The 20,673-nt window shown below is 43.9% G+C and overlaps 1 protein-coding gene across 5 annotated transcripts in view; it reads right to left on the bottom strand.

The window, feature by feature from the left end:
- CEP170B (centrosomal protein 170B) overlaps window positions 1-20,673 on the bottom strand; it is a 110,681-nt gene that overhangs the window by 64,665 nt on the left and 25,343 nt on the right. For all 5 annotated transcript variants that reach the window (XM_040332687.1, XM_040332688.1, XM_040332684.1 and 2 more), the window contains exon 2: window positions 12,782-12,922. In XM_040332687.1, the coding sequence (XP_040188621.1) occupies window positions 12,782-12,913 (132 nt within the window). In that variant the 5' untranslated portion in view covers window positions 12,914-12,922. The remainder of the gene's footprint in view (window positions 1-12,781; window positions 12,923-20,673) is intronic.

Here is a 20,673-nt window from a genome sequence, read left to right as displayed (position 1 = left end):
GCTTTAACAGACAATTGCGCGGTTGTGCGATGTGGCTCCCAAACAAAATTGGCGTCCTTTTTTCCCCACGAATAGAGCTTTCTTTTGGGGGTATTTGATTACCTTTGCGGTTTTTATTTTTTGCGCTATAAACAAAAATAGAGCGACAATTTTGAAAAAAAATGCAATATTTTTTACTTTTTGCTATAATAAATATCCCCCAAAAACATATATAAAAACGTTTTTTTCCTTAGTTTAGGCCGATACGTATTCTTCTACATATTTTTGGTAAAAAAAAAAAAAAAAAAAAAATCGCAATAAGCGTTTATTGATTGGTTTGCGCAAAATTTATAGCGTTTACAAAATAGGGGATAGTTTTATTGCATTTTTATCATTTTTTTTTGTACTACTAATGGCGGCAATCAGCGTTTTTTTTTTCGTGACTGCGACATTATGGCGGACACTTTGGACAATTTTGCCACATTTTTGGGACCATTGTCATTTTCACAGCAAAAAATGCATTTAAATTGCATTGTTTATTGTGAAAATGACAGTTGCAGTTTGGGAGTTAACCACAGGGGGCGCTGAAGGAGTTATGTTTCATCTAGTGTGTGTTTACAACTGTAGGGGGGTGTGGCTGTAGGTCTGACGTCATCGATCGTGTCTCCCTATAAAAGGGATCACTTGATCGATGCAGCCGCCACAGTGAAGCACGGGGAAGCCGTGTTTACATACGGCTCTCCCTGTTCTTTAGCTCCGGGGAGCGATCGCGAGGGGGCGGCTAGAAACGAATAGCCGCGCCCTCATCCCGGATCGCTCCCACGGAAGAACCGACCGCCGCATGTACCGGGGGGGGGTTCCGATCGGACCCCCGACCTGCGGAAAGGCAGGGATGTACATGTACGCCCATCTGCCTATACGTCCACAGAATGGCACGTACATGTACATGCGGTGGTCGTTAAGCGGTTAAAGGAGAAAAAGGTGAATGGCCTTGCATGGCACGGTCAAAGCTCCGACTTAAACCCCATTGAAAATCTGTGGAATGACTTAAAGACTGCAGTCCACAATCGGTCACCATCAAAAGGAGGCGATCTTTTTTCCAACTTAGTAATTCTGTTTTTGATTTTTTTTTTTATATATATATATATATATATATATATATATATATATATACACACATACATATACATATATACATACATACATACATACACACACACACATACATTTTATATATATATATATATATATATATATATATATATATATATATATATATATATATATATATATATATATATATATATATATATATATATATATATATATATATATATATATACACATACATATATATATACACATACATACACACACACACATTCATACACACACACACATAAATATATATATATATATATATATATATATATACACATATATATACACACCCATCCGAGTGAAAGTTGGAACATGAACATAAAAATAAAATAAAAACAGAATTACTGAGTTGGAAAAAGGATCACCCCCTTTGATGGGGACCACATATACAAAAAAAACAAAAACAAACACACACCCTTGAATAGGTTGGAATTCCTGGATGCATTTAAATGCTTTCATTTTCAATATTTACTATTTCACTTTATTATTATGGTACAATTAATTTTAACTTTATAAAATGATCTAATCAATCTGTATCCAATCAGGCAGGGCCCTGCCACCAGATCACTGTAGGTACATCAAAAGGGAGATTGTAAAGGGCATGGGGAGCTTAAATGAATGTTGCTCTGGTAACATCATTCCAGCCAGCTGATCTCATGTTACTACTTTGCTTTTTTTTTTTTATTAGAGTTACTGCCTAAAAATATCACTTCCTCAAATTATCGCAGACACTACACTATATTGCATGTGCCAGAGATAATTATTAGTATTTGTGGCCTCGCCCATAGCAGTCCCATTTCTAGTCATAAAGTGGCTCACCAATGTCTACTATGAAATATGTGCTGTATGCACACTATATTACCAAAAGTATTGGGACGCCTGCCTTTACACACACATAAACTTTAATGGCATCCCAGTCTTAGCCCGTAGGGTTCAATATTGAGTTGGCCCCGCCCTTTGCAGCTATAACAGCTTCAACTCTTCTGGGAAGGCTGTCCACAAGGTTTAGGAGTGTGTCTATGGGAATGTTTGACCATATTTTTTAGAAGCGCATTTGTGAGGTCAGGCACTGATGTTGGATGAGAAGGCCTGGCTCACAGTCTCTGCTCTAATTCACCCCAAAGGTGTTCTATCGGGTTGAGGTCAGGACTCTGTGCAGGCCAGTTCAGTTCCTCCGCCCGATACTCGCTCATCAATGTCTTTATGGACCTTGCTTTGTGCACTGGTGCGCAGTCATGTTGGAACATGAAGGGGCCATCCCCAAACCGTTCCCATAAAGTCGGGAGCATAAAATTGTCCAAAATGTCTTGATATGCTGACGCCTTGAGGTTTCCCTTTACTGAAATTAAAGGGCCAAGCTCAACCCCTGAAAAACAACCCCACACCATAATCCCCCCTCCACCAAATGATTTGGCCCAGTGCACAAAGCAAGGTCCTTAAAGACATGGATGAGTGAGTTTGAGGTGGAGGAACTTGACTGTCCTGCACAGAGTCCTGACCTCAACCTTATAGAAAACCTTTGGGATGAATTAGAGCACAGACTGGGAGCCAGTAATTCTCAGCACCCCTCCCGACGCTTCTAAAAGTGATTCTGCTGCGAATCCGTCTGCAGGACCACTTTTATCTCAAAGAAAATAGTGGGGGGAAAAAAAAAAAAAATGTCATACCCCGGGTATTTAACGTTAAACAAATTACGTATTTTTACTATAGGCTATTTAGAAAGCGATGGAGCCCCTAAGAACAAAAAAAAAAGATCCCAGAGTGCCTAAGAGATACAGGAAATTGTCAGGTGGTTCACACTACTTCTCCAGCAACTGCAAAACAGAAAAATAAGTTTCAAGTGGACCGACACCTTAAGGCTCTATGCACACTGAAGCTGATAAACTGCAGTTTATTGGTGTTTTGGCTTTTTTAGTGTTAATGAGCTTTGGAGTTTATTGGCTTTTTTCTGAACGCCCGAAATTTGTGTTCAAAGCGCCGTTTTTTGGCGGGAAAAAACGCTGAAAAACGACAAAAACGCTTAAAAACGCTGGTGCCAGCGTTTTTAATCCATTGAAAAAAAAAAGGAAAAAAAAAAAGCTACACTGAAAAATGCAGATTAAAGCTATTGCAAAAACGCTAAAAAACGTTGAAAGGCTCCCTGCAAAGCTACTAGCGTTTTTTTAGAGCTTTTTTTCAGCTTCAGTGTGCATGGAGCCTAAACCTAAGCATTAGTGTAAAATGAAAGCACAGAAGTTATATACTTGGTATATTACACATTGAACATAAAAAGAAAAGTAAAAAAAAAAAAAATCACATTGAGCTTCGAGGGTCGTATATAGCTGAAGTCTAGCTGGGGCTCCTGCCACCCATGGTTCCGGAGATACAGGGCTCCTTGTGCAGCCTGTCAGAAGCTACATACATCACGGCCAGTTTAAATACAAGCTGACACACTCTGTTTGCAGCAGACTGAGAGGAGCTCACTTCTTGTCAGAGACACTGAGCTCAGTGGACAGCATGGAGCCTTGGACCAATGGTAAAGCACCTTTGCCACAAGCTGTCCAATAAAAATGCTGCAGTGGAGTCTCTCCTTTCACTGCAGTGTCATAGAGGGGGCAGGGTTTGACAAATTTGCTTGGAATCTAGGAGCCAGCTAAGGCTGGGTTCACACTACGGTTTTCCCGTCCGTCAGCCGCATACGATTTATATGGAAAACCGTATGCGGCTGAAACGGACGGGAACGTATGGAACCGCACACATGTGCGTTTTCCATTAACATTAATGTTAAAGGAAAACGTATGCGTTTGCCATACTGTTTTAAAAACGACCGCAAAACCGTGGTTGAACACGGTTTTGCGGACGTTTAAAAAACGTTTTGCCAGCAAATCGTACGCACCCGGATGCATCTGAGTGCATACGATTTGCAATGCATTCTCTATCTATACGTTTTCCCGTCCGGGCCCGTACGTTTTCAATACTGAAATCGTATGCGGCTGACGGACGGGAAAACCGTAGTGTGAACCCAGCCTTAAAAAGTTAGGAGCCAGAAAACGCGCCCCGTCCCGACGAGCTCGCGTGCAGAAGCGAACGCATACGTGAGTAGCGCCCGCATATGTAAACGGTATTCAAACCACACATGTGAGGTATCGCCGCGATCGTTAGAGCGAGAGCAATAATTCTAGCCCTAGACCTCCTCTGTAACTCAAAAAATGCAACCTGTAGATTTTTTTAAACGTCGCCTATGGAGATTTTAAAGGGTAAATGTTTGGCGGCATTCCACGAGCGGACCCAATTTTGAAGTGTGACATGTTGGGTATCAATTTACTCGGCGTAACATTATCTTTCACAATATAAAAAAAAAAAATGGGATAACTTTACTGTTGTCTTGTTTTTAATTAAAAAAAAGTGTAATTTTTTTCCCAAAAAAGTGCGCTTGCCTCCGTGCGCCCCCACCTCCCCCCACCGCGCGATCGCGGCGGGCCCGCGGCGGCCACTAATTGAGGCTGAGACTAATTGAGCCACTAATAGTGACTGGTTTGCGCAAAAGTTATATTGCCTACAAAATAGGGAACATAATGATTTATTTTTATTTTTTTTACTGGGCAATCGCGGGTGCCCGGCGGCCATCGCGGGTGCCCGGCGGCCATCGCGGCCGCCGGGCACGCGCATTGTGTTCCCAGTGACGCGACGGGTGCGGCTTTAAATGACAGGACGTCATATGACGTCCTGTCAGAACAATAGAGCATTCCGCCCGCGGTCATTTAATGGCAGGTGTTAAGTGGTTAAAATTGCACACACTTGTGGAATGGCACCATACTTCGGTACTTAAAAAAAAAATTGAGTTACAGAGGAGGTCTAGTGCTAGAAGTATTGCTCTCGCTCCAACGTTCGTGGCGTATGGAACCTGTGTGTATCTGTCTCTGATACTAGCCAGTGCCCCACCAGCCACTGACCTCACCGCACGTCCCTGATATTACGTACTCCGTTCATCTCGCTGTACTTACTTAGCTGTAGCTGAACTAGTTAATTATTACTTTTGCTCCGGGCATTACTGGTCAACCATACAGGCTGGAGAGTTTATGTAGCCCATATAACTATGCAAACATGAACTTTGATGTAGTAATACATTTACTCTTCCTAAGGGGTGGGGAAGAAAAGTTGATTAGATAAATTCTTTGAGAACATGGGAAGAATTTACATATTAATGAACATGCCCTCGTTTATGGTTTTATTTACAAAAAGGAAGTCCAAAATTGTCAGGATACTTGTTGACGGCCTATGTGAACCAAGTGTGTTCCCACACTAGGCATGGGTTGACTCGTACCCTTTCCTTCTTGGCCTGCGCTCACATTGTGCCAGGCCCAAGCATTTTATGTCATCACCTCTGCCAGAAAGACCACAGTGATCCCCGTGTTCTGGGCTCTATGGGCGATTCTTAAACTGCGACTTCCATGCACAGACATGGTTAGTGATCACCAGGGGCGGACTGACAACTCATGGGGCCCCGAGCAATAGGAGATCATGGGGCCCCCGGGCAAGAGGAGATTATGGGACCCCCGGGCAAGAGGAGATTATGGGACCCCCGGGCAAGAGGAGATTATGGGGCCCCCGGGCAAGAGGAGATTATGGGACCCCCAGGCAAGAGGAGATTATGGGGCCCCCGGGCAAGAGGAGATTATGGGGCCCCCGGGCAAGAGGAGATTATGGGGCCCCCGGGCAAGAGGAGATTATGGGGCCCCCGGGCAAGAGGAGATTATAGGGGCCCCCGGGCAAGAGGAGATTATAGGGGCCCCCGGGCAAGAGGAGATTATAGGGGCCCCAGGCAAAAAGAAGAGATTATGGGGCCCCCAGGCAAGAGGAGATTATGGGGCCCCCAGGCAAGAGGAGATTATGGGGCCCCCAGGCAAGAGGATATTATGGGGCCCCCAGGCAATAGATTATGAGGCCACACAGTATACATACACACAGAATACACACTGAAAAGGTACTGGAGAGGCGGGGCAGCTATAATCTTGGGATTTTTAGACCAAAAGGATGTCGGTAAGGGACATTTCAGGGACAGATGTAAAAAAAACACAACATTTTTACATACTGTCCCTGGTTTTACTGAGGCTGGCAACCCTGATGGGGCTCCCTAGTGGCATGGGGCCCTCGGGCAGTGCCGAGTGACCAAATGGTGAGTCCGCCCCTGGTGATCACCCGAATCTGACTTAACTGTGCCCAAAGCCACCTCTTCAAGCGGACCAGGGCACGGTACGAATCAATCACATTGGTCAGAAAAAAGTGGCCTTTGGGTATACCCTAAATCAGATGGTCTAGTCTCTGCTAGAGTGGGAAATGTGTGTCTACTGTAGAACATTCTAAAGTCCATGTTGCCTGAACTCCCTACTCCTCAAGTCAATTTCATCACAGAACTGTTATAAGGTTTATAGGAAGCGTTCTGTCTTTTTTTTTTGTCTATATATCTAGACCTTGCTTTGTGCACTGGTCCAAATCATTTGGTGGAGGAGAAATTATGGCGTGGGTCTGTTTTTCAGGGGTTGCGCTTGGCCCTTTAGCAGACAATTTCATGCTCCAAACTTTGTGGGAACAGTTTGGGGATGGCTCCTTCTTGTTCCAACAATGCTTGCGCACCAGTTCACAAAGCAAAGACATGGATGAGCGAGTTTGGGGTGGAGGAACCTGACTGGCCTGCACAGAATCCTGACATCAACTTAATAGAATGCCTTTGGGATGAATTAGAACGGAGACTGCGAGCCAGTCCTACTTGTCCATATCAGTGCCTGACCCACAAATGTGCTTCTGGAAGAATGGTCAAACATTTATTTTAGACCAGCCGTCATTAAATGGCGGCCTGTGGTTTGAGCACGGACCGGGCGTGACGTCACATGTGCACCCCATCCCCCCTGCTTCTCGCAGCTACCGGCTCTCACTCCTCAGCTTCCGCACCCTGCAGCTTGCCAATTTTGCTGACTCCTGCCCTCAAGGTATGTGGGGCACATTTTTTCCTAAGGTGATAGCTGATGGGCATATTTTAAGGGGCACACTGATGGGCACATTTTGTTGTGCCAATTAACATAAAATGTGCCCATCAGCATGCTACTTATTTTATGTTAAGGGTCATGCTGATGTGCACATTTAATGTTAAGGGGCATTCTGATGGACAGATTTTATGTTAAGGGGTACGCAGATGGGCACGTTTTGTTGTCCCCATCAGAGTTCCCCTTAACATAAAATGTGCCCATCAGCTTGGCCCTTATTTTATGTTAAGGTTCACTCTGATCGGCACATTTAATGTTAAGGGGCACTCTGATTGGCACAACAAAATGTGCCCATCAGCATGACCCTTAACATAAATGTACCCATCAGAGTGCCCTAAAATAAGAGGCATACTGATGGGCACATTTTATGTTAAGGGGGAAATCTGATGAGGACACGTGATGTAAGGGGGCACTCTGATGGGAACACAACGTTAGGTGGCACTCTGATAGGGACACCTGAAATAAGTGGGCACTCCGATGGAAATACCTGATGCAAGGAGGCACTCTGATGGGAACACCTAATATAAGGGGATACTCTGATGGTGGCAACCGATTTATGGGGGTAGTCTGATGGGGGCACCTGATGTAAGGGGGAACACTATTGGGGACATTTACAGAGTATGACCAGAGTGTTGGAAGAAACCGTAAGAAAAAGGGCCAGAGAATGCGGCTTGAGCCAAAAAATGAAAGGAGACGCCTACAATCTTTCATGGCACAGATTTGTGATTCAGACCTTGGACAGCATTTTATTTTAGTTGTCGGACATCCTTGAATTTTAATTCACTACCCCTGTCATAGACACTCCTAAACCTTGTGGACAGTCTTCCCAGAAGAGTTGAAGCTGTTATAGCTGCAAAGGGTGGGCCAACTCAATATTGAACCCTACAGACTAAGACTGGGATGTCATTAAAGTTCATGTGTGTGTAAAGGCAGGCGTCCCAATACTTTTGGTAATATAGTGTGTATATATATATATATATATTATATATACACACTACACACAACATAAAAACGGCAGGCGGCGTAGTGCATCTCTCGGCGCGTAATTCAAATCGGCGAGTAGGGGGCGTGTATCATTTAAATGAATCGCGTCCCGCGCCGAATGAACTGCGCATGCGCCGTCCCTAAATTTCCCGCCGTGCATTGCGCTAAATGACGTCGCAACAACGTAATTTTTTTAACTTAGACGTGAATTACGTCCATCCCTATTCACGGACGACTTACGAAAAAAAAATTTCGACGCGGGAACGGCGGCCATACTTAACATGGCAAGTCTAACTATACGCCGCAAAATATCAACTTTAACTAAACGCCGGAAAAAGCCGACTAGAGACGACGTAAGAAAATGCGACGGCCGCGCGTACGTTCGTGGATCGTTGGAAATAGCTAATTTGCATACCCGACCCGGAAAACTATGCGAACTCCACCCAGCGGACGCCGAAGTATTGCATCTACGATCCGAAGGCGTACGAAGCCGTACTCCTGTCGGATCGAACCAAGATGCCGTTGTATCTTGGTTTGAGGAATCAAACTAAAGATACGACACGGGAAATTTGAAAGTACGCCGGCGTATCAGTAGCTACGCCGGCGTATCAGTAGATACGCCGGCGTACTCTCTCTGTGGATCTGGCCCTGTGATTCCCAATAGAACAAGGAAAATGCATGAAAATGCATGTTAAAAAAATGAACGAAAAACAGGCAAAAGTTGATATTGATAGATATCAACCGGGACCTATTGACACATTTTTGTGCGGTCGAACCATTTGACCCCAAAATTATAATTTTTTTTTTTTTGGGCTTGTGTTAAAATAAGCAGATGGCAAAATGCCGATAATCCAGCACTTGTCAGGACAAAGCAGTCAATCATTGGCATCATAAGGGTTATAAAAATGTACAGGGAAGAATAACATTTTCCCACCTCCACCCATCAAATAAATAAACGTCATTTATATATACACAATGGAAAAACAAAGCTTACTCCTCCAGCTCAGACTTGCTCAGCCTCGGGTAACCAGATGTCAGGAAATACACAAGGAAAAGGAACATAGGCATTTCAGCGAGGATAAAGTTGGAGTAATTATCTTAATAGGGATTTACTTTAAAGCAGAACAAATCATGTAGACTGCCCATACCAACAAGACTGGGCTCTATGTTTTTGTAAGTACATTTTGTAAATATCTTTTGATCTTTTGATCCTGCCAGTAGAACGATTCAATAGGCCCTTCCTTTAATAGAGCGACAACGCTCCTCCTTCTGCAGTGATATCCCTGCACTGTTGTCACCCTACTGCTGGAGTTGCTTAGATGCTGGCCCTATTCCTATAAGTGAGTAGGCACACCTAGCGCCATCTAGGCACCATCTAGCACAGTGCTCTAGCTGCAGGAATTTAGGAAAATTACAGAAAAGCTGTCCTTAAAGCATTACTAAACCCACAACAGTAAAATCAGTCTGTACATGCAGTAATGCATGCTTGCTATACTCCCTGTGGAACCTAAGGGGTTAATCCTCTGCGTTGTGTAAAAAAGGCAGTTCTTCCACAGTCCCCAATCTGCTGATAGTACGGAGCCTTGGGCGCACATGTTCAGTTTGGTGTGTATTTTTTTTTTCCCTGGGAAGGTGCATGTGATCAGCACTGTCCAGACAGAGGGTCAGGGGTCCTGCAACCTCATAGGACAGTCGGATCAGAATGAAAAATACTCCTACAGGCTTTGACCAGACACTGATAGAAGTCACAAGGACGGCTACCTTGTTTCCCCCGAAAGTAAGACCTACCCTGAAAAAAAGACCTACTGTGATTTTCGGGGAGGGCTGCAATATAAGCCCTACCCCGAAAATCAAGCCCTAGTTTAAAGTGGTTGTAAACTACTAGCATCCTCTCTATTACAGTATTATATAATGTAAAAGGTGTGTTACTGTAATCTAATGAAGTCAAATACCTTCTTATAGCACCGCTCAGTGCTCAGCTGATCGTCGCTGCTCTCCTCTTCTCCCAGCTGTCAGTGGGGATCTCAAGCCCCCCTCCCTCTGCAGTGCTCGGAGTGGGGATAACCGCCCAGGCGGGTCACAGGTATTTGACACAATTAGGATTACAGAAACACACACCTTTTACATTATATACTACTGTAATAGAGAGGATGCTAGCATTTTACAAGTACTTTTACTATATTCACACTGGGGATTCCTGACAGGCAGAGAGGGAAAGAGGGAGAGGAAAAAGCACATAAAATGGCAAGTTCTACCCCGAAAATAAGCCCTACGGTGTCTTTGGTTTCCAAAATTAATATAAGACCCGGGCTGATTTTTAGGGAAAGACGGTCTATACTGCCGATGAGAAAAGGTATTTAGCAGTTTATATTTACTAAAATAATTGCATGTCCATGTTCTGTGTACTGTGAGAGACCAGATATAGTCACTGCAGTCCTGGGTTAGGTAATACTTGAGTCCCTTCCACTCTAGTAAAGTTTAGCAGGGTTTAGAATTCCAGCATAAAAAAAAAAGTAAAAAAAAGACTTTACTTTTGTTGAAAAGTTTTTTAATTTAATCTTCAAAGGTTTTTGTGAGAACGTTCGTAAAAAACTTACATCGAGTGATACAGAGTAAAGAGAGTGGTTTAAAGTGGTTGTAAACCCAACCACACATCTTGCACCTACAGGTAAGCCTAGATTAAAGGAGTTGTAAAGGAAAACATTTTTTTTGCTGAAATGACTGTTTACAGGGTATAGAGACATAATAGCCAGGGGAGGGTTGGGCCAGGGGGCAGGGTGGCAATTGCCTCCCGGGCCGCCCTGACTTATGTTCAAAATTGACGGCAGGCGCTGCACCCTATAATTTTTTTTTATTCTGGTCTAGGAAGTTGGGCCGGGGGCATGGCCACGGCGGCCGACCGCTAGCTGTTGCATTCCGGGAGTTGTAGTCCACGCTCAAGCTCCCGGTGGGTGGAAAACAGAGCAGCGCAGGAGAAACTACAACTCCCGGAGACTGGATTTTTGGAAGCAGGCAGAGGCAGAGGCAGGGTGTCCCAGGGAGTCGGGACGCAGGGCTGGGTGCTGGCTGCAGCTTGACCCCAGGGCCAGGAGCATTACCCCCCCCCCCCCAGGAGGCTGTGGCATGCAAGGACCTGCTGAGATCACTGGGGTGAGACCCTGAAACCCATAGCTGACCCCCCCACCCCCCCCCCCATACACCCCATGTAACCTGCCCCAGTGATCAGGCTGCATTGATGGGCACTGGAGTTGGCTGCACTGGTGAGGCTGCATTGAAAAACCAGATGGGCCATAGATGGTGAGCTGATTTGGCGGTTCAATGGCCACTTGACTGAACTTGCCCCCCAGGCCTAAGGCTGCCAGTCCTCCCCTGATAATAGCTAACGGATTCCTTTTAAAATTGATTAAAAATAGATAAAAATCAATCATATAATGTACCTACAGTTTCGTTTTTGCATGTTATCCTGCCTCTGTGCTAGACAGAGCCATAGAGCAGTGATGGTTTGGAAAATGAAACTAGAATCTCCCAGTACTGTGGTCATCAGGAAACAGACAACCAGGAAGTGTCCAGAACAGAGAAGAATTACAGCAACATCAGAGCAAAAACGAACAATGAGGACATGAAACCAGGACTGCAGTAAGGTAAAGGAAGCTGTTTAGCTAAAAAAAAAAAAATTCCTTTAGTGACCCTTTAAGGCTTACCTGTAGGTGCAAGAAATATCTCCTAAACTCTCCTAGCCACGTTTCTTGTTCTTTCTCTCCCTTTTTCTTTGTTCCTCCCCCTCCTTTTCTTCTCCCTTCGATGTATTCTCTATTTTTATTCCTTCTCTTACTCCTTGGTGGGGGGTGAGGAGGGGGAGTGGGATAAGTGGTAGTGCTGGGGGGGTTCTGATCAGCCAACTTTGGTGCTCTTGATCAAGGTCATCTGCTGATCTGAGAACCGTAGTGAGGACTTTTAATGGCACTTCGAGAATCACAGGTAGTGTTACCGACCGTGTCCTCCAGCTTCACTGTGTCTCCAGCTCTGAGCCGTCTCATAGCAGTGACTCCTTTGCATACCTCCCAACTTTTCAACTTCAGAATGAGGAACAAATGAGCATACCCCCCAAACGAAGTTGTGTGAAATCCGGGACGGTTGGGAAGTATGCCTATGCTGAAATCAGGAGATAGGGTCTCCTCCAGCCCCTCCCACTTCACATTCCTCACCAGTCAACTGACCTCACCAGAGAGGTGCGGGCTTCAGGAACAGCCTAGGATTCGGTGACCCCTGGCAAATCGTCATTCGACCCCCAGGTTGAGAACCACTGCCACAGACCATCTTTGGACAGAGCAAGAGAGGATGGCTACATTCCAACATATAGTCGGACCATGGAGAACTAACCTAGCAACCTTCCAATTTGAAGGTTTTTTTTTTTAACCAGAGTTTAGTGTCCTTTAGAAAGGGCTACAGATCGAGGACACTCTGGGACATTTTATCTTTCACAAAAACTGAAGTATAGTCAACAGTAACTGGACTGAGCATTTCGATATTTTTAGGCCAAGGACTTATCGAACATCTAGGAAACCTGAACATGGAAAGCCTCTAAAATGGTACCAGACATTTCTAACAAAACAGCATCAAGCCACAGTTGGGTTTACCTGAAGCATAAGCTCGCAGTCGTCGCGGCCTACGAAGATCATCTCCCGAGGCAGTCGATGGCGCATGCCTGAGCTGCTCACCAGGAACCACGAGGTGACGCTCATCTTGTTGCTTGGTTCAGTTCCTACCATTCAAACATCCTGCAAAGAGAAGAAGCACAGTCAAGACAGAGTACACAAGAAGAAACATCAGTCGCATGCTTCAGCAACACTAAAGGATCGGCATACACATTGTTATTCTCCCTGAATAGGCAGAGCGAGGTCACCGGGGACTGAGCACTCAACCACAGCCACACTCCAGATAAATTCTTGGATAGATAATAGCAAAAAATTCAGACCTAACAGAAGACTAATCATTCTATTTGTTATGAACAAACATGGACTTGATGGCATTTAAAGATGTTTTTAAACACAAAAAATTGTAATTGATTGCAGGTTACCAATCATCAGATGTAATGACTGCATTATTCAGTTTCCATTATTATTATCATCATCATTATACAGGATGTATATAGCGTCAACAGATTGCACAGTGCTTTACAACAGGGGTCTCCAAACTTTTCAAATTAAGGGCCACTTTATTGCCCTTCAGACTTTAGGAGGGCCGGATTGGGGCCAGCAAGGGAAGAAAATTTCACAGACCCGGCATCAGTGAGAACAAATATGGCCTCAGGGTTGGTGGTCAATAGGAAGAGGAGTATTCCCCCTATTAGTAGGAGGAATAGTATCCCATTATTGGTATCAGTGGATAATATAGTGCCCATTGGTTGTTGTCAATGGGAGGAATAGTGGCTCATGTCAGTGGAAGGAATTGTGCCCCAAGGGCCGGATAAAGGCTAGCAAAGGGCCACATCTGGCCCTCGGGCCGCAGTTTGGAGACCCCTGCTTTACAACATGAGGGCAGACAGTACAGTTGCAATACAAATCAATACAGGAGGGATCAGAGGGTCCTGCTCATTAGAGCTTACAATCTAGAGAGTTTTCATCTGGTCTAAAAACGAAAATTGAATACAGCCATCACATCTGTTGCTGCGTACACGCGATCATTTTTCGGCATGAAAAAAAATTAGTTTTAAAAAAATGTCATTTAAAATGATCGTGTGTGGGCTTCACATCATCATTTTTCGGCTTCTGAAAAACGACAAAATTTTTTTTCGAGCATGCTGCATTTTTTAATGACGTTTCAAACTATGTCGTTTTTCGGGTTGTAAAAAATTATCGTGTGTGGGCTAAAACGACATTAAAAACCTGCGCATGCTCAGAAGCAAGTTATGAGATGGGAGCGCTCGTTCTAGTAAAACTACTGTTCATAATGGAGTAAGCACATTCATCACGCTGTAACAGACAGAAAAGCGCAAATCATCTTTTACTAACACGGAATCAGCTAAAGCAGCCTCAAGGGTGGCGTCATCCGCATGGAACTTCCCCTTTATAGTGCCGTCGTACGTGTTGTACGTCACCACGCTTTGCTAGAGCATTTAAAAAAAAACTATGGTGTGTGGGCAACGTCGTTTTTTTTTAATGCTGAAAAATTATCGTGTGTACGCGGCATAAGAATTGATAAGCTGCAATATAATAAATACAATTGAACAGAAAGTGAATGAAAACAAGAACCCCGTAAAGCACTTTCTTGAAAAGTGATCCGACTTTCTGCCGTTTTTCATCAAAATATATTCAACTTAATTTCCCGGTTGTGGATAGAAAATAATGGGCAATTCATCTTTTATTTCTTTTAAATAAAAAAATAGAGATTTGATGATCATGTTGCTTTATGGCATGTAGCCATTACCTTCAACAATGAGCTATCTGGCCATTGGCAAGTGTGGGAATCCATTATACCGACAATGACATATGTGTCATACCTCTCATCCTTCACTCAACACCCACTTGGAGATATTCCATCATGTTGAAAGATGGGAAGCTTGAGCAAAAAGGAGTTCCTCCCCTTGCCTGTGGTGCTTATGATTTAATTCCATGATTCTTCAGAGCAAATTACAAATTAAAATATGTGTACACGTTTAAAGTTCAACTCCAGACAGATATAAGAAAATATATTCCATAATTCAGTTATGTTTTTATTTAAAGTCAGAGAAAGGAATGGTTAAAACCCCCATCAGGTTTTTTCGCCATCTGTGTCAAACTGGGAGATTTCTCTTTACTTCCTGTCCTAAAGACACAACAGGAAGTAAGAAAAATTGCTCCAAAGTTTTAAAAAAAATCCCCTCCCAGTCGTCAATGGAAAAAGCGTCCCCTCTCTTTTTCTGTTCTAGGGACAACTCATTTGGATTTTCCCTCACTTACACTATGGTGTCCAAGACCAAATGGGAAGAGCTAACAATTAGAAACTTTTAAGATAAAAGGCTTACGCCAAAAACTGAAAGGAGAACTCTATACACGGGGACAATATTAAAGCTTTACTACACAAGAGAAAAGCACTGCCAAGATCCTGAACATATTTTCCTGTGATCACTCAATCCTTCCCTATACCCTTTCCAAGAAAACCATGGACCAGCTATAATGGAAACAAAGTGACTTTTAGTGTACTCCAATTACATTAAAACTATTACCAATGTTCAGTTGCTAGAAAAGGATAGATAGCTTGCGCACGTGTATATATATTCATATTTGTAGCACTCTGTATGTCTTGTATTGTTTTCCTGTAATGTGTAATCATTCTTGTTAAATCAGAACTTTAGTCCCCACTTGGGTGCCACCATTATCGTGCTTGCGCAGATGTGCCCATGGCTCTGCTCATCCTTTGGTGTCCTAGGAGAGCCCATCGTCACATCTTCACATGTGCAGGTCCTTTCCCATACATGCATAAAGTCAGGGAGGGCTTCGTATTTCCCTGGCAGAAGTCTTTATGCACGCGTAAGAAACCCCCCCGTGTGGACAGATGGCTGAGCAACCCAGCACATGTGCAGATGTGGTGCAGGAGTCTCTCAGACCCCATTCACACCTGAGCGTTTTGTCGCCTGAAGCGCGACGCTCCAAAACGCTAGAGGGGGAAAAAATACATTATTCTCAATGGATATGGTTCACATGTCCACTCCAAAACGCCTGACGCCGAACGCCTGAAGCTCAAACAAGTTCCGGACCCTTTTTTGACACGAATCGGGCAGTTTGGGCGTTTTTGAGCGTTTGTATTTCCCATAGAAAGTAGGGCTGTTACTGATCAAAATTTTTCTGTTCGATTAATCGTTTTTTTTTTTTTTAATCGATTAATCGACTAATTTCGATTAATTATAACGCACATACAGATCCAACTACTTTGGATAGCAGGATACAAAAAACACACAAAGGCAGCGCTCGATGCGAAAAGCATTAAAACTTTTATAGTCTTCAAGTAGGTAACCAAATAAATATTGCACTGGAGATAAAATCGATGCAGCTACATAAACTGTAAAAATGGTGCGAGTAATACCAAACGGTACCAAAAGCAGTCATAAAAACATGTAGCTAAGTATGATACTGTGTAAAAATGTGTACAACGATACCACTGCTGAATCCAGATGAGGAGAGGTTAACATCAGTCCGTCGCATGTGAAGGGAACTATCACAACTCCCAGTGGATGGTTGTAGAATCCCAGGTTGATAGAGGGAAGTGATAGAGGGAAGTGTAACAGCCCTTGCATGTGGCAGATAGTAAGGTCCCGCCGGCATGCAGATATGAAGGCACAGCAAAGGAGCCCTTCAGATGGACATGGCAAGCCCCGCCGATGTCCGTGATGTTACTGGATCTCCGACGAAACTCCCTGAAGGCCCAGAATCCGGCGGAGAGGCGAGTATCAATCAAAAGAATTTTATTCGATCAAAAAGATTTTGATCGATCAAAAAAATTAAAGATTAATCGATTAATTAAAAGTTAATTTGCACAGCCCTAATAGAAAGTAATGGAAACGCTCGATTAAAGCGACTAGCGCGACAACGAGCGTTTGCTACGGGCGTTTTGTCGCTTTAATCAATAGAACATTTCACCCAGGCAGAAGATAAATAAAATCTACCAACATAGCAACAAGTGATGAAAAAATGATAATTTATCCTATTGGCTAAAATAAAACACGTCAAAGTACAAAAACGTCGGACGACGCTGTATGCAAATGCGCAAATACGCATGAATACGAACGACAAAACGCAGGAAAAAAACGACCAAACAAGCTACGCTCAGGTGTGAATGCAGCCTCAGTACCCAAGCCTGGCAGCAGATCTGCACAGGGGCCAGGGAGAAATTCTCACCCAGGCAAGAAACATGGAGGCGCAGCACAAATAAATTACTGTGTAAAAAAAAAAAAGTTAATCTGTAAGAGAGGGAGGGGGAGGAGGCAGGGCAGCACATGACCTTTAGGGTGAAAGTTTGCTTACTTTCACGTAAAAGCACATTATATACTACCGAGTTTGTTCCTCTGGCTTATTGCTAGAATTAAGACAGTTAAGCCAGTCATACATGGATCGAAATCTGGCCGGTTCGGCAGGGACCAGACAGTTTCGATCTATGTATGGGCAGGCTGGTTGGTTCGATCCATGGATGTCCAGTCTATTGGAAAATCTTCTCTCAAGCTCACTGCTGTCAAAATACAATGGCTCAGCGAGAGGGACTGGCCACCTCAAGTGTCTGGATGGGTAAATGAGCAATTTTCTTTCATTTAACCAGTGGGTTAAACAAAAGAAAATGACTCCTGTATGGCCAGCCTTAGCCAAATACAAAATAGTCACCAGGACGTGTAGAGAAGGCAAATTTCCCTAACTGGGACAAAGGCAGCAATAAAAACCTAGCTACAAGCAAACAGAGGAGCTAGATATTCTATTATTGGTATCCAGTGTTGTCAAAGACCATCTTGCTGATCAAGCAAACTTGCTTTGGATAGGCTGCTCACAAATACTAGAAAACACAGATTTGGGGCCAGATTCTCAAAAGAGATACGCCGGCGTATCGCCTGATACGCTGTCGTATCTCTGAGTCCGCCCGTCGTATCTATGCGCCTGATTCATAGAATCAGTTACGCATAGATAACCATTAGACCAGACAGGCGTAAGGCTCTTACGCTGTCGGATCTTAAATGCAATTTTTTTTTCGCCGCTAGGTGTCGCCGACGTCGTTTTCCCGATCGAGTATGCAAATAAGCAAAATACGCGAATTCCCGAATGTACGCCCATCCGACGCAGTGAAGTTATGACGTTTACATAAGATTTGCGACGCGTAAAGTTGCCCCTGGGTATATGAGGCACAGTCAATGTTAAATATGGCCGTCGTTCCCGCGTCGAAATTTGAAAATTTACATCGTTTGCGTAAGTCGTCCGTGAATGGCGCTGGACGCCATTTACGTTAACGTCGAAACCAATGACCTCATTTAGCGCAATGCACGTCGGGAAATTTTAGGGATGGCGCATGCGCAGTACGTTCGGCGCAGGAAGGCGCCTAATTTAAATGATCCACGCCCCCTACCCGGATCATTTGAATTAGGCGGGCCTGCGCCGGAGGATTTACGCTACGCCGCCGCAACTTTACAGGCAAGTGCTTTGTGAATCAAGCACTTGCCCGTAAAATTTGCGGCAGCGTAACGTAAATGAGATACGTTACGCCGCCGCAAAGATGCGGCGATCCACAAGAATCTGGCCCTTGGTCTTTAAACACATACAGCTATACAGGAAACAGAAGAACGAGTGGCGCACTAAAGCTATGAGAGTCCAAAGAGAAATTTTTATGAAATGAACAGTGGAACGGAAGCCAATGAACCTTGTGGGCTTGGACATTGCCCCTTCATCAGGTATATTGTTATTGTACAATCTCTAAATGTGGATGGACTCAACAAAAAAAAATCCTAATAGATAAACATTATTCAGGTAGTCCCTGGGTTATGAACGTTCGAGTTACAAATGACTCTTATGACCGGAGCCAGTGTGACGTCACTTCGTTGCTTGTGTTCCGCCCTGGTGCTAGAAACCGCAGGGCGGCCATCTTGCCGGCTACACTGCATGGGCAGAAGCGCCCAAAACTTCTGGAGATGATGAGATTTATCATAACAATTCACTCCTATTATTTTTTGACTGGACTTATGCCGCGTACACACCATCACTTTATGTGATGAAAAAAAATGACGTTTTTAAAAACGTCACTTTAATTGACTGTGTGTGGGGGAAAACGTCGTTTTATGTCTTGTAAAAAACGACAGAAAAAAATTGAAGCATGCTTCAATTTTATGTGTCGTTTTTCAAAAGTGCACTTTTTACTTCACAGAAATTGACCGTGTGTAGCAAAAAACGTCGTTTTCTAAGACGTTTTTTCATCCACGCATGCCCAGAAGCAAGCTTCAATGGTAAAACGTGGTGGAACGTAACCTCACTTTGCAAGATCATTGTGAGAAAACGATGGTGTGTAGGCAACTTCGTCTTAGAAAATTGAAGTTTCAAAAACGTCATTTTTTACTTCACAGAAAGTGTCGTTTTTTTTCATCACATAAAGTGATGGTGTGTACGGGGCATTACACTTGAAAAATGTACCTGTTCCAAGTTACACACAAATGCAACTTGAAGAACAAACCTACAGACCCATCTTGTTCATAACTCGGGGACGGACTACATAAACACATTTTTGCCACTAATGCCGCACACACGCTCAGACTTTCCAACAAGAAATTTTCGATGGGAGCTTGTTTTTGGAAATTCCGTCCGTGTGTAGGCTCCATTGGACATTTTCAGACATTTCCGACAACAAAAATTTGAGATCTGGTTCTCGTAAATTCCGATCGTGTGTAGACAACTACAACGCACAAAATTCCACGCATGCTCTGAATCAAGTATGAGACGGAAGCGCTCGGTCTGGTAAAACTTGCGTTCGTAATGGAAATAGCACATTCGTCATGCTGTAACGGACTGAAAAGCGCGAATCGTCTCTCACCAAACTTCTAACACGACTGGTATTAAACTTCCCTTTAATAGTGCCGTTGTACGTGTTGTACGTGACCGTGTTCTTGGCATTCGTTATTTCCAACATTTGTTTGACCGTGTGTATGCAAGACAAAGTTGAGCGAACATCCGTCGGAAAAAAATCCACAGCTTTGTTGACAGAATGTCCGATCGTCTGTACGTGGCATTAACAGTCTGTTGAGCGTAGAGCAGAGTAGAGTGTCAGAACCCATAGGGTGCATTGACATTCCTTCTACTGATCATTTAATAAAACATTGCTTTGGACTCTCAGACTTTTGGTGTGGCGATCCTTCTGGTTCCTGTAGTAAAAGCCCAAAAGAAGTTTTAAACACAGTGGGCCAGATTCAGGTAGACTTACGACGGGCGTATCAGTAGATACGCCGTCGTAAGTCCGAATCCGCGCCGTCGCAACTTTAAGCGTATGCTCAAAACTGAGATACGCTTAAATGTTGCTAAGATACGGCCGGCGTAAGACTCCTACACCGTCGTATCTTAACTGCATATTTACGCTGGCCGCTAGGGGCGTGTACGCTGATTTACGCCTAGAATATGTAAATCAGCTAGATATGCCTATTCACGAACGCACGCCCGGCCGTCGCAGTAAAGATACGCCGTTTACGTAAGGGGTTTTCAGGCGTAAAGATAAACCACCAAAAAGATGTTAAGTATGGACGTCGGAACCGCGTCGAATTTTTCAAATTTTACATCGTTTGCGTAACTCGTCAATGAATGGGGCTGGCCGTAATTTACATTCACATCGGAAGCATTGACAATTTGCCGACATCATTTGGAGCATGCACACTGGGATACGTCCACTGACGGCACATGCTCCGTTCGATCGAAACGTCATTTACGTGGGGTCACACTTAATATACATAAAACACGCCCACAGCTTTAACATTTGAATTAGGCGGGCTTACGCCGGTCCTAATATGCTACGCCGCCGTAACTTTGGCGGCAAAATCTTT

Source organism: Rana temporaria, chromosome 13 (genome assembly GCF_905171775.1).
Source record: "Rana temporaria chromosome 13, aRanTem1.1, whole genome shotgun sequence".
Taxonomy (NCBI): Eukaryota; Metazoa; Chordata; class Amphibia; order Anura; family Ranidae; genus Rana; species Rana temporaria.
This window is presented reverse-complemented; position numbering and strand designations above follow the sequence as displayed.